Source organism: Fringilla coelebs (assembly GCF_963513975.1).
Source record: "Fringilla coelebs genome assembly, chromosome: 7".
In the NCBI taxonomy this organism is placed as follows: domain Eukaryota; kingdom Metazoa; phylum Chordata; class Aves; order Passeriformes; family Fringillidae; genus Fringilla; species Fringilla coelebs.
The window spans coordinates 21,761,150-21,784,400 of record NC_140035.1 but is presented as its reverse complement, the minus strand read 5'-3'; the positions used below and the strand labels follow the sequence as shown (position 1 = coordinate 21,784,400).

The window sequence follows — 23,251 nt, the reverse complement described above, 5'->3', positions numbered from 1 at the left end:
CTCTGTGCGCCTAGGAATCCGGGATTTAGCTCCAAATTCATCTGGACTACCGTGCCCTCCCGAGCACGCACAGGAGTGAGTAGGAGCAAAGTGCAAATATGATTCTTTATGAAATAATGAGTTTATTGCCCGTGGGAAGGCTATCACCCCGTGTTAATAGGCTGCAGCTTTGTGCCGTTCCTTGCTGTTGTTTAGACTTTTTGTATACACCACGAACAACCATATCTGAGCCTATTTCACATGCCAGAAAAAAAGGCAGCCTCTGCCAGCCTAATTATTGTTACTGGTGGGAGCCGTGGAAACGCTTTTCGTTAAGAAACGAAGACTTAGGTTGAAACTGGAGCCAAAAGCATTTTAATACGGACCTATAAATCCGTAAGTATTTTCTTTTAGAATTCATATTCTGAGGTATCAGACTAAGGGCAGTGTGTAGTTTCCTCAGGCCTTGGAGCTCTGGCCAGTCTGGCTGCTCGGCCGAGAAAGCCTCCCATCAAGATGCGGGAAAATCCATCTCATTCTCGTCCCAAAACAGTGATCAAACGGCTTAGACACTGCTACCAGCCCCTCTGGTTGGGTTATCCTCTGAGGTGTATATCTGGGCAAAACCCCGAACCGGTTCTCACTTTTCCCTCATATAAATATATGCAGAAACGGCCATGGGGGCTGATGGTGAAACAATGGGTCCCACCAAAACCTCCGTGTTGTTCCCGTGCCTGCAGCACCTCGGGGTGAGCCGTGGGCCCAGCCTCCCCTCAGCCGCCCTGAGCCTGGGCCTCTGTCCCGGCACCGCCCGCTGTCCTTCGCCCGCCGGGGCAGCGCTTGGACAAGGCCAAAGTCAGGAGCGCTGCGAGGGCAGGGCCCGGCCCGGCCCCCGGGGGAGGCACCGCGCCCGACTCCGCGGCCCCCGCGGGACTCCGCGCTGCCCCGGCGGCGGCGGGCGCACGGCCAGGGGGACGGGGGCGCTTTTCCCGGGAGAGGAACCCCTCGCTGGGCCCGCGGAGCGGCCCTGCCCGCGGCCGGGGGCGGCGGGCACACGGGGGCCTCCCGGCCGCGCCGTGCCGTCGGGCGGGCCGCGGGCAGCGGAGCGGGGCCAGCCGCCGGGCCCGGTACGCGCTCAGGTTACGCGCTGCCTTGCGCGGTGTCACGTGCGCTCTCCGCCGGGCTGCGGTCGGATCTGCGGCTCCGGGCGCTGGCGGGGGGAGGGTGGAGAAGAAAAAAAAAAAAAAAAGACTAAAGAAAAAGGTTTATTTGCTAACCACTTTCCCCATCGCTGCTCGAGCAGGTTACTCCAAACCACAAAACAAGCCGGCGCCGCAGGCTCGCCCTGGCGTGCAGGGCAGCAGATGAAGGGAGCAGCCGGGACTCACAGAGCTGACGTCTTTACTAGGCGTTATTCCTTTATTTTGCTGCAAAATGGTGTTTACATACAGATAAAAGAAATCGATCTTAGTTTAGCACCGCTTGTTCTCCGGGGAAAGAGAGGGTGGGATGCAGGACAAAATCTATATAAATGGAGAAAGAAAGGTAAAAAGCTGATAATACATGTTTACGGGCTGGTCCGGCTCGTCTTCTTCATCTTGGCTAAGAACTTAGCGCTGCCTATTTACGGAGGGATCCTACGCATTTCGAGAATTTGGTTTAAATGGTAAAAAGAAACACTCCCCGCGATTCACTGGCGCGTACGCTCTACTCTAGGGGTGAACACTCCGGGCACAAGTTCATGCAGGAACGGGTGGACTCTGCTCTAGTACATAGAAAGAGCCTGCTCTCGCATAACTACTCTTTTCTTTTTCATCCTCCGGTTCTGAAACCAAATTTTAACTTGCTGATCGCTTAAATTCAGTCTGTTTGATAGTTCTTTCCTCTTCTGTCGGTTAATAAACTCATTGAGGAGAAACTCGTTTTCCAATTCAGCAATTTGTTGTTTTGTGTATGGTTTCCGTTTCTTTCTTGATCTCCCCTGGGTGGGGCACCAAGGCAAACCTACAACAAACACGTCGATAATTTAGTGGATTAAGTCTGGGTATGCAAATATAGGAATATGCAAAAAAAACCCCAAAACCAACAAACAACAACAAAAAAACAACCCCAACAAAACCAACCAAAAAAGCAAAACAAAACCCCAAAAACCCGCAAGATATCAGAGCTAAACTAGGTCAGAAAACTGGGCAAAGCACATCTGACAGCACAATTTCTATCTAACCTCCGAGTCAGATTAAGCTATTTTTGCTCCGAAAGAGTTACATGGAGGGTTACAAAGTAATTACAGGCATATCTTAAAAAGAACGTATGGCTAAGTCGCCTCTAACTAAAGCGAGATATTTAAGGCATACCATCCTGCACTGAAGGTCTGAGGCATGACTGGACTGCTGCGGGCTGAACTGTCAGGTTCAAGTTGACGGGATTCTTGATGTCCTCCTTTAAGCTTGAATTGCAGGAATTCACTTCAAAAAGAGTAGCCGAGCCATGCAAACTTCTCTGCAGGCTCGAGTGGTCATACTTTACGGGCTTTAAGTTGGCTGTGTGAGTAACAGTTGGGTCATTTGCAAAAGATTGCCTCTGCCTGCATCTCTCCTCTTGTTTGGAGCTCGTATCGTGGGCGTAATATTTATTGTTGTCTTCCAGGCACTCCTTGTTGCCGTTGGAGCTGATGTTGATTGGAACGGAGCCGGGGAGGTAAGGCTGCGCCGCGCCGCCGAACGCGTGGCTCTGCGGCTGGGCTGCGCACGAACTTGAGCAAGTCCAGGGGATCGAGCTCCGGGGGTAGGAAATGGTGGGCAGAGCCGCCAATTGACTGCCATTAGCCCGCAAATTAGGAAAATAAAAGGAATCTGGCGATTGCAAATTCAAGAGAGAACCAACGTAGCCAGATCTGTAGAGACTGCGATCACACATTTCCAACAAAGGACTTCAGCTGTTCTTACAGCGGTATTTAGTTACAACAGGGAATAAGCGGAAAGCCTGAAACGATTGGACGAAACTTTGCAGACAGGTTCTTCAAAGCCGGTAATTTCAGCACCGCCTCCAGCGACCGAGCCACAGAGTCCCCCCTCCCCACCTTTTTTTTTTTTTTTCTTTCTCTTCACCCCCACTTTTAAAAAATCTTATGATAACACTTGAAATATGAAAATATCGAGCTCGCAAGGGGGAGGGGAAACCACGGTCTCTGCTTCTATAAAAGTGGCCGGGGTGGGTTGGCAGAGCTGCGGCGCCAGCGGAGAGATGAGCGGAAAACAAACATTTGCCGAGAGGACAGGGCAGCCCCGGGTGCAGCCCCGTGCCCGCCGTGCCCCCCGGCTGGCAGTGCCCCCCGGCCGGCAGCACCCTCCGGGCCAGAACCAGGTACCCGCGGCAAGAGTGAGCACCGAGGACTGGAAATAACTTGTGATGTCTGTGAGATGTGGATGTTTAAGGCATACGTATGTACTTCTGCCCCTAACTGCATGATATGCATCTGCATACGCGTGCAAATCAAGTTCTAAATCGATCGGATTTTACTGAGATCGTCATCCTGGCACACTAATGACCAGCATTCTCTTAGGTCCGCACGTCTGCCCTTTTTACCCCTTTTGCCTTTCATCTTCACTTGGAAGCGCTTCTAGGCAAACAACGCTTCTGAATCTCGGAATCTATTTTGTCTTTGAAATACAATCAAACAAACATCAACAAACAGAGAATAAGAACAGCAACAACACGGAATTACCTGGTCAACCTTCTGAGATTAAATAAATAAATAAACAAATAAATAAAATCGGAAGACTTCAAGAAAGAAAATGCCGGTGTTTGCTCTTCAGCAGAGAGGGTGTGAACGCAGCAGCGGGCACAGGGAGAGGAGAGTCAGCCTCATCTCCCAGGTTGTGTGTGAGGAGCTTTTCTCTCATGAGAAGAAAATCATCCCTCACCGTTTTATTGCTGTGTTATTTTGGGGAGTTACACATATTTTTATATTTTTGATTGATCAAACAAGAGTCCAGTTATGCCATTATCTCTCTCATTTTCCCACAACCCCAGAGTTATTAAAATCATATCTGAGAGCATCCTCACAGGAGATTGCTCGTGTCCTTTCCCAAACCGTGCGGTTCGCGAGACAGAGAAGAGGCGAGGCCCCGTGTGCTGCACCCGACGGCCCCGGCAGGGAGCTGGGGGGCTGGGGACGGAGTGCGGCACCCATGGGCTCCCTGCCCCGCCACCCACAAATCCGCGGGACACTCTGGAGGCCGATCTGCCACCCGGAGCGGGTGTTTCTGTCCTCGGCCTCTCTCCCAAGATCTCCCCTCTGTGTGCAAGTCCGGCGTCAAGCGAAGCCTTAATGCCCGGCCTTTCCCACTTTCATTACCTCGGTTAAAATCTTTAACCTAGTTAGCATGTAGGGTTAATTTTCCCTATTATTATCCTCTTAATCACAGTTTTAATCTTGGTTTTATTTCTAAGGCGAGATCAGAGACGCTGCCCTTCTTGACATCGTCCTAATCAAATTCATCTTTCTGTTTAATGGGAAATTGAGGTAAATTCTGCAGTAATTTCATTGCCCTGGAAAAAAATCCTTAAATGATTGCTCCCTCCTAGACCACACAGGACCACACAAGCACCGCTGGAGGATATTGCTGACCACTGCCTTTAATTTTTATTGTTTGAATTATGTCTACCAATTGAATCTCCCTCTTATTAGCTGACTTGTATTCTAACTTTGTGTTCCCTAAGAAGATGGGAATTTTTTTTTTTTTCATAATCGCCTTTTACGAAAGAGCTGATTTTCTGTTCTTGGAAGAGAAAAGGAACATTCAGTTCAAAGGCTATGTTTTTGTCCGCAGTAAACACAGGGAATGGATGTGAGTTCCTAGTTACCGGAAAGAAAGGTGACACTTCAAACTAACTTTTATGGGGTTAGAGAAAACAGAGCTTTCAATTAATATTCAACTCATTTGTAATTGCTAATTAATAAAAAAAAAAAAAAAGAAGGAATAAAAAAGATAACATAATAAAAACCTGAAATAGCTGGAGACACTCACAGTTACGGAAGGAGTTTAAATCTACATGGAAAAACATTTAGAGAAACATCATGTTCCAGAAGCGGCTGGCCTCGGAGGCGAGGGGAGCGGGGTGGAGTGGAAGGAGAGCCTAGTACGGGCTTGTGCTGCTTTTTCCAGCCACAGCCGGCTGCTGGTTTGGGGGCGGCGTGTTAATGCCTCGGGTGTCCCCCCGCCTGTGTCTGTACAGGAAATATCACCACTGAGGAACAGGGTGACCCGGAGGCCTGCTTTCACACGCTCCTTTCCTCTTTTCCGCTCTTTTTTTTTTTTTTTTTTCCCCTCTCTGCTTTTCAAACAGGCGTACGGATAGGCCTGGACATCAGAGCTGACCACACGCCATAATTTCACTGGCACAGTCTTCCCGTTTACAGACGAAGGGTGCTCTGCGTGTGAGCGAGCAGCCTCCCTCGCTCGTTTATCACTCGGAGGCGCGGCGCCCGAAGCGAGGAGCAGGCTTCCCCTGCCTATGCCAGGGGTTGTCCAGGAGATGGCAGGATTGCCTCAGACATGGCTGGGAAACAGCGCTGCCTGACAGGAGGCGAGCCGCTGTGCGTTTGCAGCTCGCTTTGTCGAGGTACATGTTAATTATCTGCAATAACGTGCGCTACATTTCAGACGAGCCTTCATACCCTCTTCTCTAAACGTGGGCGACTGTGGCCGCCTGCAGCTGGGGCTGCGCGGCTGCGGCTCGGCCCCGGGCCCACGTACCGCTGATGTCCTGAAGAGCCCGAGCCGTGGCCAAGGAGGTTTTGAATAAGGCTCACCAATGCCCCAGCTCCAGGCTTACAAAACCCTTTTAATTTCAGCCGGTAGGTAGGGGGTGCGCCTCATCTTCCTCCTGCCTGTAGCTGCTGGCTTCTTAATGATTCGGCACGTTCTTACGAAACTAAAAGGCGGCTCCTCTCCATCTGGTACCGATTTGCCAGACAGTTCGGGTTTCATTCTGCCCGAGGAAGGCGGCTTTTGCTCGGCGAACCGCGCCTTCCGAAAGCACGGAGCCCGGCAAAGCCAAAGGTTAAGCCTGGAAGAAGGAAGAGAACAGCCCGCGATGGCTCCGCGGCCGGGAAACAAAACAGCTCTGGCAGTGCCCGGCCGTCCGTCTGCAGGGAGACTCGGTGGGAGGAAAACCTCGGTAGAATTAATGGCAGTATGTGTGGGTGAGTGGGGGTGCCAAGCGGGAGAAGAAAAGAATTTAAAACATTCGGAGAAGGGAAGGTTGCACCAGCAGAGCGGGCTGTTCCAGGCACGTAAATGGAGAGCAGCACAAGTGTCCTTTTATACTAGAATTAAACAAAAATGGGCTTTGTGATAAAATCTGAACTGCTCAGAAATTGACTTTTTTCGCCCTTTCAGGGAAAACAAACGCCATGAGCGTGCGAGCGGAGCAGAAAGGGGAAGGAAGAGGGCGGAAGGGGCAGAAGATAACCTCCCGACGGAGCCAGGCGGCTGCGGAGAAAACGGAGGGCACCGCTCGGGGCCGGCCCCGGGGAAGCGGCAAGTGCCGGGACGTTTTGGAAAGGGAGAACAAAGGGGCGGCGGGCCGCCCTCGGCCGCCAGGCACCGGGCAGGAGGAGCGGGCCTCGGAGGGACAGGGGAGACGCAGCCTTTCGCCTGCTTCCCACGCCCTGTGCTTCTCGCCGGCGGCACTTCTTTCTCACTAAAACCTTTCCGGTCGACAAGGCACTCTCGGATGCTCTTCCACATCCTTTAATGCCCGTCTATCGACCCCTCGTTTGCCAGGAACGGCGTCCTGCGTCCCTGAGAGGATTCCAGGCAAACCTGGAGCCCGTGAAACCCCCTGCGACAAAAGAAGGCGAATTTCTCTTTTTATATACAGCGAAAAGAAATAGTTTTATTAAAGACGGTTCAGGAAAAGATTTGCAACATCGTTAACAGTTTGGAAGTTCAGATTGTATTTCCGACGCAAAGTAAAAGCTGACTTTAGGACAAATTTAAAAAAAATCGTTTATGGAGAAATAGATTTATCGTATGTCTTACCACATACAAGGGAAATCAAAATGTTTACAGCAATAGTATATTATAATAAATAATACTAGTTTGGAACACATTTTAATAATTAGATGAGGCACATTAAGAGAGAGGATACTGCTTCTCTCTCCTAGTTGTTGATTAGCGTGTCTGATCACCCTGTGTATATCATAACATGCACACTAGGTTTAAAAGAATAAAAAAATCGAAAAAATCTTAGCCTTTCGGCCCATATAAATTATGGCATCTTTTGAATTTCCTTATTTATTGCTTCTGTCATAAACACCCGTTTAGTTTTGTAAATTAAAACCTAGCAGTGACCTTCGCTTGTCCATCAAGGATTTTTGGGCGTGAGGAAGTAGAAGAGTCTTGGGCTGGTCCAGACAAACAGGGCAGAGTGGACATTCCCCGCCAGGTCTGCAGGTCCATACACACCTCTGCAGGGCAGCCTCTCCTCTGGCTGCAGGCCGAGCTGCCCAATCCGTCCTGCCCAAAGCGCTGCCCCGGGGCGCCGCGACCTCCGCGGAGCGCTCAGCCTCGCAGCCCCGCCCGGGACACAAGATCTTTCCGTGTTCAGCCGGGGCTCCTTTTCCAGCCGGGCAGCGCGGACTCCTTGCACTGAAAACGAAACTGCGGCGGATAAAACTCACAAAGCCAAGCTCAACTCCAAAGCCGCAGAAGCGGGGAGCGCGGTGGGACACGCCTGCGATTCTGCGCCCCGCAACAGCTCGGAGGGGTTCTCCCTTCCTCCACAAAGTAATTAAAACTTCTGCTGCAGCCAGTAACCCTCCACTCAATTCTCTCCGGGTCCCAGTGGACCAGGCAAGTTTGGCAGAAGCCGGGTGCTGCCACGGGTCTGTATTCCGGCTTTCTTGTATTTCCGACTGATTTTTTTTTTTTTTTTTCACTCGGCGTGTTTTGAAGTTTACGATACCAAATCAAAACTGACACTTTCTGGCACTGGCTGTTGCTCAGAAAAAAAAAAAAAAAATCACGGAGTACCCCCCAAAGACTTAAGCATTAAAAAAAAATTATAACTTTTACCGTTCAACATACTTAAATTCGTTTATACTGGCCTAGAGGGAAGAACAGAAAATATAATTAATATTAATATTATTATTATTTTCAAAAAGAAGAAACTATAATTCAATTCAAGACTTGTCAACACTCCCTTACACTAAGAGAAAAACGCTGACTTTCACGGAAAACAATTCCCGAAATTTCGGCACCGCTGGAAGGACAAAAAAATTTAAATATATTTTCAAGTCTTTTCAAAAGTCTTTAGCTGGTGGTAAAAATTGAGTTTATATTTTCATCACTGTCCGCAATCAATGTATCAGGATACGTTGTCTTTCAGTTTGGAGACTATTTTCTTATCCTTCACCCTCCTGTTCTGAAACCAAATGGTAACTTGTCTCTCAGACAGGTTTGTGGCTGCGGATATCCTTCGCCTCTTGTCCTTGTTAATGAACTTGTTAATGGCATATTCATTCTCGAGTTCTTTAAGCTGCAGTTTTGTATACGGCACTCGCTTCTTCCTCCCACGCCGGTAGACACACATATCGGGCTGGTTTAGTGCAACGTCCCCTATTGTAAAAGACATTATGTGAAAAATCAGAATTTTATTACAGGCTTTTAAAGCTTAACCGATACTTGTTGGGCACTGGTTTTCATGGGCAAATAAATAATGCCGGGTTGTTTACAGTTTATTATTATTTACACTGCCACATTATTTGCACTCTAGTAAAGCCCCACCAAAACTTTGATGGACTGTCATCACTTTTCAGGCATGCATCGCTAACCGAGCATGCAGGGCGGTGGGGCATTGGCTGGGGGGCTGAGAGAGGCTCAGTGCTGGCAGCGCACACACAGAAATCGCTTTGCTGAGGGTTCCCCGGGTTTGTTTGCATGTGGTTTGTGCCTCTGTGCCCTCACTGCTCGCGGTCTCTTAAGTGCTCTGGGGCCGCCGGATCAGTCGCCAGCCGGAGAGGCAGAGGAGAGCAAGACTTCGAGCCACCGTCCTGCAAACTTCAAACGCGACTGTAAACCCGGCCACCGAGGGAAGCAGCGGGAGAAGGAGCCCGGGGTTCGGGTGCCCTGGCGCTGGTGGCGGGGAGGTTCTGGGGTCAGTCCCGCGGGTATGGAAAGCAGAGGGTGAGGATTTTCTCGGGGGTAGACGGCCGAGGGGGGAGTGAGAAAAAGAGAAAATCCACCGCCCCCACCCTGCTCTATGCGTGTTTGTGCAGCGTGTCCAGCTCGGCAGGCCGCCCCTGCAGCCCGGGGGCGGGGGAGGGGACGGGAAGGCGGAGGAGGCGCGGGGGTGCTCTGCTCAGACCATTTCTCCCCCTCTCGTACCTGGAAAGGACGATTTCCAGAAGTGCGAGCTCTGTGTCTGATCTTTGGCACAGTAAACCTGACTATTCCAGCCATTAGCCAGAGTCCAAGACTGATAGCCCTCCATTGATATGTATGTTTCGTGTCTCGGTTCCCCAGAGCCAAACGTTGAGACCATGTCTATGTACCCAGGAACGTGCTGGTAGGGGGTTGTATAGCCCTGGTAGAAGGACACTTCCTTTGCCCTGGAGGAGACTTCATTGGCGGGGACACTCGTGCTGGTCAAGCTGGAGACGTCCATGTACTTTTCCACGGGAAAGCCGCCAATGGAGGCGTGGGGGGGAGACTTCAGGGCGTTTTGCTGTATCCCGACCCCGTGGGACATCCTGCAGCTATAGTATCCATTGCCAAAGTGATACCCATAGCCCAGCGCGGGGGCGGCGGCCGGCGTGGTGGAGCCCGGGCAGTCCTTGGTCGGGGGGTCGGGCCTCGCCGCCGCCCCCGGGCGCTCCCCTCCGCCGGCGTAGGCAAAACCCGAGGCGGCGGCGGCGGCAGCGGCGGCGGCGGCCGCTCGGCCCGTGTGCGCCGCCCCGAAAACGGGCGAGGAGAGAAAATTACGGCACTGCCCGGGGGCTCCGCCGCCGCTGCCGCCGCCGCCGCCGCCGCTGCTGTCGCCGCGCAGTCCGTCCATCTCCCAGCTCGCTGCTTTGCTCATGGCCTTGCACATCGCGGGCGGCGGCGGCGGCGGCTCGGTCCCCGGCCGGGCATGGTGCGGATGGTTATTTGCCTCCAACAGGTTGGATCCTGGCGGTACGTTTATAAAAACGAAGTCCAGGTTGGGAGGGGGGACTGGGGCGGGGGCGGCCGGCCCCAGATTAGTTTGCCTCAGCCCGGGGGGCTGCTCATAGGCTGCCGTCGGAACATGTGACCCTCTCGCTGCCCGCACTGCCCCTTTCGCCTCGCAGCCCCCCGGTCGGCACCGACGGCGCCCCCACCCTCTACTCCCACCCCCGCCCCGCCGCCGCGCTCCCGCCCCGCCACGGCCCCGGCGCTGGAGCGGGGGGAGATGGGGCGGGCGAGCAGCGGTGATGCCCCTCCGGACCAGCCTAGGCCCCCGTTGCTTCATCTCCCCCTTCCTCCTGCTCGCGGTTTCAAAAAGGCCAGCCGAGTACCACTGGACCTTTTGAGGCGGCCGGCAGGGGCCTTTTTTACAGCCACGGCCAGGGGTCTCACCGGATCCACAGCGAGACCTTCTCCAGTTCATTGTTGCCTCTGCAAGAGGGGGAAAACCCCAACACAGTCTTTGTACTCCATCCTCCCCACCTCCCTTCTTCCCGGCGATGTCTGGAGTAGATGGGCTTTGTTCTATGGGAAAAGGGGTCCCCTGGCTTCACTGAGCTGTCGGCCCCTGGGAGTACCCTCCTCTTACCCACTCCCCCTTACCCTCCCCCCCACCCCCAACGCCCCCCGATATTGCTACCGGCTAGGAAAATGCACGGGGTCCGTGCGCAGCTCAAGATGGTAAACCTGGCACTCATTAGATGTGGCTTTTTTCCCCGTGCAGTGTCAGTTCATGTCGTGGTAAGGCAGCCTAGTTAAAACGCAGAGTTTGCTTACGCTGACGGCTGTTCTCGTGGTGACTTCCCAAGACGGTGGCAAATCCTTCTGTCGTCTCTCTCGACTCTACCACTGAGTCGGGATGGAAATGCAGGAGCGCGAAATACTGGAAATGGAGAAAGCTCCGAAGACGACTCCCAACCCCAGCTCCAGCCCCAACCACAACCTCAACCACAACTCCAATCCCTACCCCTCTGGACCGAGTCCAGTCGCTCCGGAGTTGTGTATTGCACACTTTGCTCTCTCTTGGGCGCGGAGGGCAAGAAGTTACTGGGAAAAGTGTCAGCTTCGCGGGGAAGGACAGGGAAACTCCGCGCCGCTGAAAACCATAGAGCTGGGGCTGTGTTTACTGTCCCTGCGGAGGCTCAGGCGCATGGGAGAGGAGTGGCAGCCGCCATGGAGGTGAAACTCTGTGCCGACACCATTGCGGGGCTCTGGGGGTGCCCTTGCCGAGCAGCCCGGGCAGGTGGTGGCGGGGCTCCCCGGACGCTGGGCTGTCGCGGGATAGCCGCAGGTCCCGCAGCAGCGCCCGTCACGCTGCCCTGCTTTGTAGCCGGTCTAATAATCGCCGGCGGTCCCTGGAAGCGGGGTTGGGAGTGACAAACGGGTGCCCATAATTACGGCAACAACCGAATGTCATAGAGGAGTTTATGTTCATTAGCTCTGACCGCATATTTGCTATTAATCTTTCGTAATCAGCTAAGGAGCGAGCCAGGCGTGATTACATGTTTCTCTCAGTTATAAGCCGAATCAGTATTTACTCTCACGACATTAAACTCTCCGTAATTAGAAGGAAGTTTTGTCGAAGAACAATTTTCTCACCCTTTTATGTCGCTGCAAGCAACTTTCTACCGAAAACGTTGCTATAAAAAGAAGCCCAGAGAAACGAAGGACTTTATTTCTCCCGACATCTTTCTATGTGTATTCCCACGTCCTGTAGTGTTTCCTCTTTCAATAAATGCAGTAAAAGTTTCTCTCATGTCAGGACCTTTAAATAAGGCCGCGAAAGAAGGGAACACCTAAAGAGCAGGGTTTCTGAGCTTTTTTAGGTCGATTGCATCACGGTGCAGCCGCAGCGGCTCTCGTAGAGGTCTTCAGCCCTGTCGAGACCTCTGCTCCAGCGAGAGCCCCTCGGTGTACCAAAAACCTCTTTGGGCGGGTTCATGACCAACAACTTCAATTCTATAATGAGCTGCTTTGTGAAGGGTGTAGAAAACAGCACTGCCTTGCATGGCAGGATATTGTACACAGGAATAAATGATCTCATGAGCAAAGGTCGGTTCTCGGAGAGCACCCACCCAGTTCACAAGTAGCAGATGGGTCCCGCACCCCCGGTCCAGGGGCCGTGCGGAGGCTCCGAGCAGCCCGGCTCTTCCTTTGCCCAGGGAGAGCAGTTCCCATCGGGGCTCAGCGCCGTGTCGGGCAGGGCAGCGGGACCTGCCGCGCTGGCGGGGTCTCTGTCCCTGCGAGGCCGTCCTTGTCCTCTCTGGGCAGTGCTTCCGCGGGTGGCCAGCACCCCGAGGAGTCGCGTCGCATTTTCCATTGACACTTGGCATGGGAATCTGCAGAATACATGAGCTAGAAAAAAACGCTGCAGGCGTGCTTGTGCTTCCCCAGAAGTAAAGGTTGAGTTTTTTTTTGTTTTTTTTTTTAAATTTTACAATTCTGAAATCATCTCACTTAGACAAGTGCATTTACCATGATTTAATACAGCTAGGATTCCACTCAGACTTTTAGCACAGACATTTAGTATCTGCCTAGTATCCTAGTATCCTAGTTCTTACAGGAACCCCCCGATTTTTTATCTCCTCCCTCGCCAGAATTTGCCGATGGTAATTGTGTCGATAGGAAGTTGCTTTTTACATTAGTGCTCGGTATAAGAAAAAAATTATCTTCCAGGACAAACAGAGAACACAAACAAAACCACTCGATTTATATGTCTCCCAAACCTCATCCCGTTTGCACTGCGTTCCATTGTTACTTTTAAATTTGTATGACCTTTTAATAGCTAAACAGAACAGAAGAACTTTCATTTTCCACCATGCCTTTAAAAAACCAGCCAGTTATGATAACGAATGATTGAACAGCAACACGTAGAGAATTGTTAAACTATTTTCCCCTCCAGATCTATGCCCACAGCTTCTCACTTCTTTAGTTACTTCAACCTTAAATAATCCGTTTCGAGACGGAGAAAGTTTTCTCGGGGCTCCCCGCGTGGTCTCGGTGCAGTGGCCACGGGCGGCTGAGCACCGCGGGCGTTGAACTTGAGCTCTCGGGTCACGGGCTGGTGCTGGCCGCTCTCTGCCTGCCCCCGCCGCTCTGAAGCAGCGCGGGGACCTCGGGACCCTGACCTTGGACCAGCTCGGCAGCCTGCCGCAGCTGCAGCCTAAACGGAACCGTGGGCCGAGTCCCTTTGCGAGCGGACGTGGGCTTTATCGTTTGAGTGAACTCCGTCTGTGTGCAGAGACAGCCTCAGAAGGCACCATGAAACTGTGAAACTGTGAACCTCAGAGCCATGTAACTGTGAAACCCGCCTAGCGTCCCGTGGATTTCTGCCTGGGCAGCGCGGGGAGGGACGGTGTGCAGGGCCCGCGGGGCTCGGGGACACGCTGTGCAAGTGTCCTTCACTCGCCAGTGACATCTCACAGACAATATAGACTGAACACGCCCCGAGACTGGCCCTAGGCTGATATGGCGGCCTGAGGCAGAGGGGACAGCCGGGGCTGAGCAGGAGCGTGCTGCGTGCTCAGACACCAGGACAGCCGCTGCGAGGGCGCGGAGCGGCCCTGCCAGGCGGCCTCCGGCTGGTGGGAGGGGGCGGGCAGGGCCAGCGGGCAGGGCTGGGCGAGAGGGTGGCAGCACCTGCGGGCAGCACCGGCCAACAGGGAGGGCAGGGCCGGCGGTCAGATCAGGTGGGGCTGGAGGGCATGACAGGCAGGACGAGAAGCAGGGCTGGCCGGACAGGACGGGCAGGGCTGGCAGGGGAGGGCAGGCAGGACAGGAAGGCAGGGCTAGCAGGACACAGCAAGGCAGGGCAGGGCAGGGCGGGCAGGGCGGGCAGGGCAGGGCAGGGCGGGCAGGGCGGGCAGGGCAGGACAGGGCAGAGCAAGGCCCGGCAGGGCAGGGCAGGGCGGGGCAGGGCAGGCAGGGCTGTCAGGACAGGGCAGAGCAAGGCCCGGCAGGGCAGGCAGGGCTGTCAGGACAGGACAGGGCAGGGCAGGACAGGGCAGGGCAGGGCAGGGCAGGGCAGGGCAGGGCAGGGCAGGGCAGGGCAGGGCAGGGCAGGGCTGTCAGGGCTGTCAGGACAGGACAGGCAGGGCTGTCCGGACAGGGCAGGCAGGGCTGGCCGGCGGGCAGGGCGGGCAGTGCCGCCGAGGCGCCGCCAGGTGTCGCCGCCGTGCCTGCCGCCGGTGCCGCCGCGGGCGGAGCGCGCCCCCCGCGCCGCGGGTCCCTCGGAGCGGCCCAGCCGGGACCGGCTCCCCGCGTCCCCGCGCTTCCCACGGCCACCGCACCCCCCCGACCACCGCACCGCCGCCTTCTCCCACCCCGCGGACCGCGTCCCGGAGACCCTGCGCTACTGCGGATGTCTCCTGTGCGGGGCCCTGGGGCCCTGCTAGCAGCCTGCCCCGCTGCGGGATGGGAAGCAGATATTCCCGCTCGTCTTCCCAAGAATGCTCCGACTGGTGAAAAGTTGCCCGAGATGTTTGTCTCATTTAATACAAACTTCGTTTCAATTAAACTACTGACCCCTTTTCCCCGGGTAAGATTTAATAAATGAGTACTGAAATATTCTTTGATGCCTCCAACAATAACTTTCAAGGTAAAAATCTGGCCAAAGGCCTAAGCAGCTATTTAAACTTAGAAGAACGACTGAGTAAACAGAGTCTAACAAAAGCTCACATATTTCGGCAGTTTCTCGGCGGTCTCTGTAACTTCCTCCCTCTTTGCCCACTAATGTCGCTTCAATGTCCGTGGTTTTTCAGGCTTAGCTATTGATTTTGAACGACTACAAACATTCGGAAAGATTTTGTAGGCGGTGCTATTCTTTTTGGAAAAAAAATCCCAAACCCAACCAAACAAAAACCCCAACGGAACACTGCAAAAGAAAAGCAACAACAACAAGAAGAAAAAGCTAAACAAAACAACAATCCCAAAATCCCGAAATAGAAACTCCCCTGACACACACAAACAGCAAGCAAAGAGATAAATATCAGTGCAGTAAATACCTCTACTTTTCTGTGATTTTAAACAACAGATAGTTAGTTTATTAGGGGGTTGGCGGTCTGGGGTGAACTCATTAACTGCATTGCAGGGAACATTTTTGTAACCTCACCTTTACCTAGTGGAAGATTATTAACGTCTTGTATAACATTTTACGGCCCTTGCATATGAATCTAGCTGCATTTTAAGATACTCTGTACATAACCTAAGGAATCAGTATTATTTAAAAGGTGTAAAATATAACCCTAGTAAAGATCATTCACAGCCGCACTTGAGTGTAACTTATTTTTCTCACATTGGGGCTTTTCACATAGTCTTTTTCATCCGCTCCAAATAACATAAAACCCGTTCTCTCCTTTTTAGTGGTGCAGTAACATTTTTTGAGTCTAAAGCTGTGTCGGTTCTGGTGGTGCGCACATACGATTGCCTCCGAGATGTGGTATCTCGGCTGCGGTTTTCGAGAGGGCAGGGGGAAAGATGCTTGCCGCGTTACAGCATGTAAGAAAACAGACGAGGGCGCCAAACGACAGCAATAAACCCGGCCGCAGGTTTCCGCTCCGCCTCCGCCCCGCCGGGACCGGCGGCCGCGCCGCCGCCTGCTGCGGAGCCGGGCACGGCGGGGAAGCGAGGGGCTGCGGGAGCCCCGGGCGGGGCGGGGCGGTGCGGCCGCCGCCGGCGGGGGCTCCCCGGGGACACGCTCCGTCCCTCCGGGAGCGCCCCGCGGAGCCGCAGCTCCGGCCCGGCCGGGACCCCGTGGGTGTCACCGCTCCTCTCCCCTCCGCATCGGCCCGCTCCTCCGCCGCGCCCGCGGGCAAGGAAAAGTTGACATTTACTCTTGTCTGGTTTGGGGGCTGTAAAACGCAGAACACCACGCTGCAGTCTAAATTCACATTTCAAAGGGCTGACATAAAACTCTCATTAATAGAAAGCTGGATTTTGCAAACAACGCCTAGAATGTTTCTTAAATATTTGGTGGAATGTTTAGGGGGACTTTAACAGGCTATTGAAAAAAAAAATCTGACAAGTATCCCATTTTCGAACTATGAGTCATGCGCAAGAGCACAAGAACTTAGGAGATGCGTGTGATCAAGATTAGCAGGAACAGCTCTCATTAAAAAAAAAAAAAAAAAAAAAAGAAAAGAAAAAAAAAAAGAAAAAAAATCAAATCCGCATTTAATCACAGGAAACATTCGGGTGTTTCTCCGGGAGATGAAACTCGTATTCCCAGGGTCTAAACACTAGATGATGTAGGTGAAAAAAATCACGGCGAGAAAAAAGGTTGGGCAGCTATCGAAGCGCACTCCAGAGATGCTAACGACAAAGGATTTATCTTCGTTTAAATGGTTGCCATCAGCGTCATTATTACTAGCAAAGTTACCACTGAAGGGAGACTTTCCGACTGTCACGTCTGCCGAGCGCGGCAGCCCGTGTCTCCAGCAGCGCGGCGACGCTTCGCCCCGCTGCAGCGGCCAAGAGCGGAGGGATGAGCTAACTGAGCCACAGGTAACTTTGGAGAGAGGGTGTTAAGGTGATGTTCCTGATAGGTCGGAGCCTGTAGGCAATAACACCCCATCCATCATTTATTTCTATGATTATTTTTTAATTTTCAAATGCTTGGGTTTTATTGGTGGTGGGGAGGAAAGAAGCAAAGGGCTGGAGTGAAACCTGCCGGGAGAATGAAATGGATGCCCACGGAGTGTTTTAAATCACGAATGTATTTAATGCTCTTCAGTTATTTCCTTCCCCTATCATACCGTAAAACAGTCAGAATTTTCCCAGAGGGGAGAAAAATCCCGGGCTAGCTTCGTCGATAAGCAGGATTATAGAAAGTAAAAATGAGATCATATTTAAGGACGCAAGGAAGACAAAGATAATAGAGTTGTAATATACTACATTGTAACAAATGTTTTAATCTCCCGGTAACTACTGTAGGTACACTTGAATCTGGGCAGCGGACTTGTAAAGTCTGGGCATAAGGATTGCGCGTGTGAGGGGGTGCGTGGGGGTGTCAGTGTAAATTCCTAAATAAAAGTACTAAAGTGGTCTGGAAATGGGAGGGAAAAGTAGAGAGATATCAGCGGCGGGAGCCTTTCGATCCTCTGGTCCTATTGAGCATTTCCTTGCCTTGTGATCTAAAATTCTCCTCAGAAATAATAATAAAGAAAAGTATTATCTAATATTTAGCATGTAGTTCTGTCCGAGGACAAATGAGAAAGAAGCTGCATCATTAGGACCTAAAAGGCAACAAAACAAAAATCAGAGCATAATGATGCACCTAAATGAAGGGGGAAATGTTGCACAGCTCATTTTATTAATCAGACTGTCAATTCCACCCCAGAGGCCAAACCCCAGAGCAATTCAAGCAGGATCTGATCAAGCTAAGGACAGGAGCTTTACTCCTCACTTCTTGTCTTTCTTTCTTTCCACCTGGATATATTTGTCTGCTCTGAAGCCGCCTTCATTATCCACTGACAGGAGCTTGTATTTATTTGCTTATAAACCTGTTACAATAAATGATTATTCGAACAGCGTCATTCGTACCTTAATGACGAGCACCACTTTTTGATGAATGACATTTCGGGCTAGAAAGGATGTATGGGTCATTTTGACCAGTCATTCCCTCGCTTTGGCATCCCACAATTTTTACACCTCCCTCAAAAACAGATAATAATATTTAGAGACACTTGCCGGGCTGAATGTGAATTAGCCCCTGCTGCAGCTCATCATTAGTACAGGACCAGCCCTGCAACTTTGACATTTTTTATAAAGCTGAGATGATGGAAAGAATAAGAAAAGAGATGATCCTGATGGAGAGAGGGCTGCACAGCCCTACAGCTGGCAAAAGGCTCTCGAATTTGTCAGACTCAGCTGGAAATGCGGTGTTGGAGGCCCTTGAAAATTCTCCGCACAGTGGTCGCCTCAGCCCGAGACTGACTGCCGCCTCCCTGCACAGCGCTATAGGGGACATCTCCGCCAAAGGCAAATTTGAAATAGACACTTTATTCAACCTCCAGCATCCGAGCAGTGAAAGCACTGTCTCCTCCGAAATCCCGCCGTCGGAAAGCAGGAAGAAAATCAGCCTTTATTCCGAAGTTGCTCAAGAGGCAGATATGAACAGTGATGTGGAGGTGGGCTGCTCCGCGCTCCGCTCCCCGGCCAGCCTGACTTCCTCCCAGCTGAAGGAAAACAGTAACAAAGGTAACTCTTCCTTTATCATCTTCATCTAAGCCCCGCGCTTTGCCAACCGGCTTTAAAAACCAGAGGAAACCCACTGCCACCGCCAAAGTTGCCGGCCTCTGCATCGGCGCTCTCTCTTCTGCGAAGACAGAGCTCCAGGCTGTAAAATATTATTACAATTACGGCTCTACCCCAATAGCCGAGATTCACTGTCCGGGCAGCTCCTGTGCCGGTGCCTTGGTGTGTCTGTGTGTGCATGCCCAAATCCATTGATATGTAGATATATATCCAGAATATAGGTGGGCACAAATATCCACCCACCTATATTTAGGCAAAGCTTTCTCCGTGTATTTCCCCGCGCTCTTGGAGCTCTCGGCGTCTCTTGAGCTGTATATGAGTGTATATACATAGATTAAATTAGAGAGAGAGAGAGAGGGGGGAATGCGAGGAAACTGCCCGCATTTGACTGTGTGTGTCCTTCTCTGTGTATATGCAACGTGCTGTCTGTGTCCACCTCGGGCTAATTTGGCATTGTTACCTTTTCCTCTGCTTTGTAAGAGGCGTTTTGAAACAGCCTCGTCTCCTTCCCGTTCTTAGCGGGGCACGGTGATGGACGGTGGTTGTTACTATCGCAGGAGGTGGAGGTTGTTATTATTGGGGAGGTCTAGGGAGATGAACGGTGGATTTCCGAGGCGCCACAGTGCATGCCTTTTTCGTCAAATGTGCCAGAGAAACGAAGGGATGCTCGACGTAACCCTAGAGAAAAAAAAAAAAGGGGGGGGTTTTATGGCTGCTTTTATTTTGTATGTCTCAAACGAAACTAAAGAACGGCAGTCGAAGGGGAACAGGCTAGCGCCGAGCCCGGGCCCCGAGCCACGGCCCGCGCCCTCGCCCGCTCTCCCCTGAGCTCGGCTGCCCTGCAGTCTCCAAGCCCGCCCCATCTGAAAATAAAGCAGTTACGAAGGATTAAAAAACCCCAACCCAACCAACCAACCAAACAATAACCAACAAACAACCTCTAAATCCAAATTTATCGATTCTGTTAAGAGCAGGGATTTGTAAGAATGACAGCTGGCCTTGAGCACGGGGGTAGCGGGCCCGGTCCGGCCTGGCCAGGAGGACTGGGGGGCCACCGAGTCTCCCGTTCTCACCACCGTGCCCTCGCCCCGCAGGCTACGCGGAGAGCAGCCCGACGCCCAGCGCCGCCGCCGCCCCCGCCGCCCCCGCCGCCGGCATCGGCAGCCTGCACAGCGGCGGCGCGCTGGGCGGCTCGGCGGCGGGGGCCGACCAGGTGCGCCGCTACCGCACCGCCTTCACCCGGGAGCAGATCGCCCGCCTGGAGAAGGAGTTTTACCGCGAGAACTACGTGTCGCGGCCGCGGCGCTGCGAGCTGGCCGCCGCCCTCAACCTCCCCGAAACCACCATCAAGGTACGCCGCGTTCCGCGCCCCACCGAGCCGCGGCTGCCCCGAGCATTCCGGGCCGCGGTCGGCTGGGTTCTCCGGTTGAAGGACTCGCGGGGCCCACAGCTATGAGCACCACTCGTGCTCGTTTGCCTTTCTGCATCCAACACCTTTCATTTGCTTTTTAAAAAGTTATCGTCGTTACTGTTGTTTTTATTTTACTCGTCAGTTTTTATCGCCTTAGCCTATTTCCCAAAGTGGAGAGGGGAGAGAATAAACGTAGGGGGAATGAATGAGCATCAGTACTGTGAAGACAGAGTCCTGAGTGGGGAGGACGGGACGATTGGAAGGGAAGCATTTATTCGGATCGAAGGGGTCCCTCTCGAGTGCAGGGAGGCCGTACCTACCGCTCCCCTCGGGCAAGGTCACGGGAGATTGCTCCGGGAGGGAGAGGGGTTGCCTGGAAGCCTTGGCAATGTGTTTTGGTGGGCGCCCGCCGGTGTCCGCGGGAAAGGGCGCGGCGGGTCGCCGAGTGGAGCGGAGCTGAGGCCGCGCTGTGCTTGTATCTCGCAGGTGTGGTTCCAGAACCGGCGGATGAAGGACAAGCGGCAGCGCCTGGCCATGTCCTGGCCCCACCCGGCCGACCCCAGCTTCTACACCTACATGATGACCCACGCGGCGGCCACGGGCAGTCTGCCCTACCCTTTCCATTCCCACGTCCCGCTCCACTACTACCCGCACGTCGGGGTCACGGCCGCCGCCGCCGCGGCCGCCGCCTCGGGGGCCGCCGCCGCGCCCTTCGCCACCTCCATCCGCCCGCTGGACACTTTCCGCGCCCTCTCGCACCCCTACTCCCGCCCGGAGCTGCTCTGCAGTTTCCGACACCCCGGCCTCTACCAGGCGCCGGCCGCCGCCGGCCTCAACAGCAGCGCGGCCGCCTCGGCAGCGGCGGCGGCGGCGGCGGCGGCAGCGGCGGCGGCGGGCTCGGGGCCTCCGGGGGGCTCGGCGCCCTGCTCCTGCCTCAGCTGCCACAGCAGCCAGACGGCGGCGGCGGCGGCGGCGGCCTCGGCGCTGGGCTCGCGGGGCGGCGCGGCCGCCGACTTCCCGTGCACGGCGGCGGGGCAGCGCTCCGAGAGCGGCTTCCTGCCCTACTCGGCCGCCGTGCTCAGCAAGGCCGCGGTGGCCTCGCCGGACCAGCGGGAGGAGGCGCCGCTCACCAGATAACTACCCCGGCCCGAGCCCGGGGTGTTTTGTAGAGGGAGTCGCGGGGGGATGGGGGGGTCGGGGCGGGGGGCGCCCCCGCGTTCGGCCAAAAAGTTCTGTCTATTTTTTTATTGCTGACCGCCCCGCCGCTGAGGGGCGCGGGACCGGCGGGGAGGGCGCTCCGCGGCTCCCGCGCCCCCGCGGAGGCGGCCCCGCGGTGCTCGCTGCCGGGCGCCGCCGGGCTTCGCGGGGTGCAGGCAACCGGGCCCGCGGGGGCAGGAGGGGCAGCCCGAGGAAGGGAAGGTGTTTCTGGCCTTATTTTATTTTTAAAAAATTATTATTATTATTATTATTATTATTTCGGTTTGAGTTGGAGTGGATAGGAAATGTCTCGAGTATTTCCGTACGACAAGCGGTAGCTAATGAGGCAGCCGCGTCCGGGCCAGTAACGGGAAGGGAAGTGTGACACTGTCGGGATGGGGAGAGGCATTTTTTAAGATCACGCTTTCTAACTACCATAATCCACGCTATCTGGGAAATACTTGAATCTCTCTAGATGTAGGCTGTTGTCCTGAAGCATTTACCTTCCAGACACTTTCCTAAATTTAATTCGTTTTCTCGACGTCTTTTTCTTCTCTCGGTAAAACGGCTCTTGGATTTATTTCTCACGCATTTCTATCGCGCCTTTGCCTCTGAAAAGCCACCACTGGGTAACTGAGACCTGCTATACCAAACCACTGCTACTGGAGGGACTTCCTTGAACTTGAAGAAAGGCACATCAAAAACCACCAGTGTTACTGCCATGTCAATTTTGATGCTAATAATGTGCAGATTATGACGAAAATTGCCAATCATGTTCTCTGATGGACCTCCTTTGAATGTGGAATTGGAAAAAAGTTCCCCGCACAGAGACCTGCTGTCAAGTACTAACAACCCGCTAAGGGAAGTCATTAGAAGAGACAGATAAGAGACTTGGTACATAAAACATTGTTCTTGGTGCATAGAATGTATGTTATTTAATGTTATCTCTCTTACCTGAAGTGATTTCGCACAAGAAAGCCACTTTCTTATCATCTCAATTGCCAATTTTCATTTTGGTAACTTGGACACCCCGGGTAGACTTTTCTCTGTTAAGTTGATATTCCACCAATGTGAAGAGCCTCATTAAATCAAACCCAGATATTTCCATAATGCTCCCTACAGAGCCACTTCACTCTTCACATAATGAGATTTTTCTGAAGAGTTGAAGCCCTCATCTAACTTGCTATTGCTTGTTTAGGCCCTGTGTGATTGTGAATACACACACACTCACGTACACTCTAACAACAACAAAAAAAAAAAAAAAAAAGAGAGAAAAAAAGGAAAAAAACCCTCTATTATGTATTTCGATTAAGTGTCCTGAAATACTTCTATTTTTAAGACACTGGATTTTTTCATATTCTAATAATGAACTTTCAGGAAATGAGTTTAAAGGCTATGCTGTTTTGTTCAGTGAACATAAATCATAGGTTGGTGGTTTTTGTCCAGTGGAACAGATTCCTTGGGCGGGGGTAGGTAAGGGCAAAGAAGAAACATCCCTAGGCTTCTGGAGGAGATTCCTAACAAGACATGTACATTTTCTGGATAGAGAACTTTAAAGCACGGTAGAAGACACCTATACCCACAAATTTCTCATTTTGTAAAGAACGAATAGGAAGACTACTTATGTAAAAATATCGATTATACCAGCTGTTGTTCACTGAGTTTACATTAAAATTTTTTATTAATATAATTTAATGCTAAAGAAAATAGACCAAAACGTAGCACTCTTTTACCAGCTTAACCTTTTCGATCGTTGGAATCGTTTGTTATGATCACACAAGTATGGGATGTATATACGACGATTTTGGCAATAATGTTTACATTTTTCCAAAATATAGATATATGTCTATTGAATGGTCGATGAGGACGCTGGTTGGTAAAATTAACATAAATTCGTTTTATGTTAGGTCCGTTGGACCTGGTTATTATATGAAACTGTAAATAAAGTCTTTGTGCTTTAAATATTGCTGGCTGTATGAACTCACTGTAAAATATTTTACAAATGTGCAATAATTATAAAGCTTTGTATATTACGTTATTTATTGTGTTTGGTCATGTAAAATAAATGTTATTTAAATCAAAGCGAGATTATTTGTTTAAGAGGCTGCAAAGCATTCCGTACTGATGTTTGTTTTTAAATATGGCATCCAGGGTTATGAGAACTTCTTAAAACAACATATTTAAATGCCTTTTAATA

At 52.3% G+C, this 23,251-nt stretch overlaps 3 protein-coding genes across 3 annotated transcripts; 1 reads left to right on the top strand and 2 right to left on the bottom strand.

Annotated features, from left to right (window-relative positions):
- Window positions 1-1,744: 1,744 nt before the first annotated feature.
- HOXD12 (homeobox D12) lies at window positions 1,745-2,895 on the bottom strand (the record flags this gene model as incomplete). Its single annotated transcript, XM_084209417.1, has 2 exons — window positions 1,745-1,983; window positions 2,334-2,895. 2 exons carry the CDS (start codon window positions 2,893-2,895, stop codon window positions 1,745-1,747), a joined length of 801 nt encoding a protein of 266 aa, XP_084065543.1.
- Window positions 2,896-8,355: 5,460 nt separating this feature from the next.
- Window positions 8,356-10,068, bottom strand: HOXD13 (homeobox D13; the record flags this gene model as incomplete). Its single annotated transcript, XM_084208987.1, has 2 exons — window positions 8,356-8,606; window positions 9,375-10,068. 2 exons carry the CDS (start codon window positions 10,066-10,068, stop codon window positions 8,356-8,358), a joined length of 945 nt encoding a protein of 314 aa, XP_084065113.1.
- A 7,897-nt stretch (window positions 10,069-17,965) lies between these two features.
- EVX2 (even-skipped homeobox 2) lies at window positions 17,966-20,994 on the top strand (the record flags this gene model as incomplete). The annotated part of the gene is made up of 3 exons (XM_084208893.1): window positions 17,966-18,389; window positions 19,541-19,797; window positions 20,344-20,994. The coding sequence occupies 3 exons, from the start codon at window positions 17,966-17,968 to the stop codon at window positions 20,992-20,994; spliced, it is 1,332 nt and encodes a 443-aa protein (XP_084065019.1).
- Between the last annotated feature and the right edge of the window lie 2,257 nt (window positions 20,995-23,251).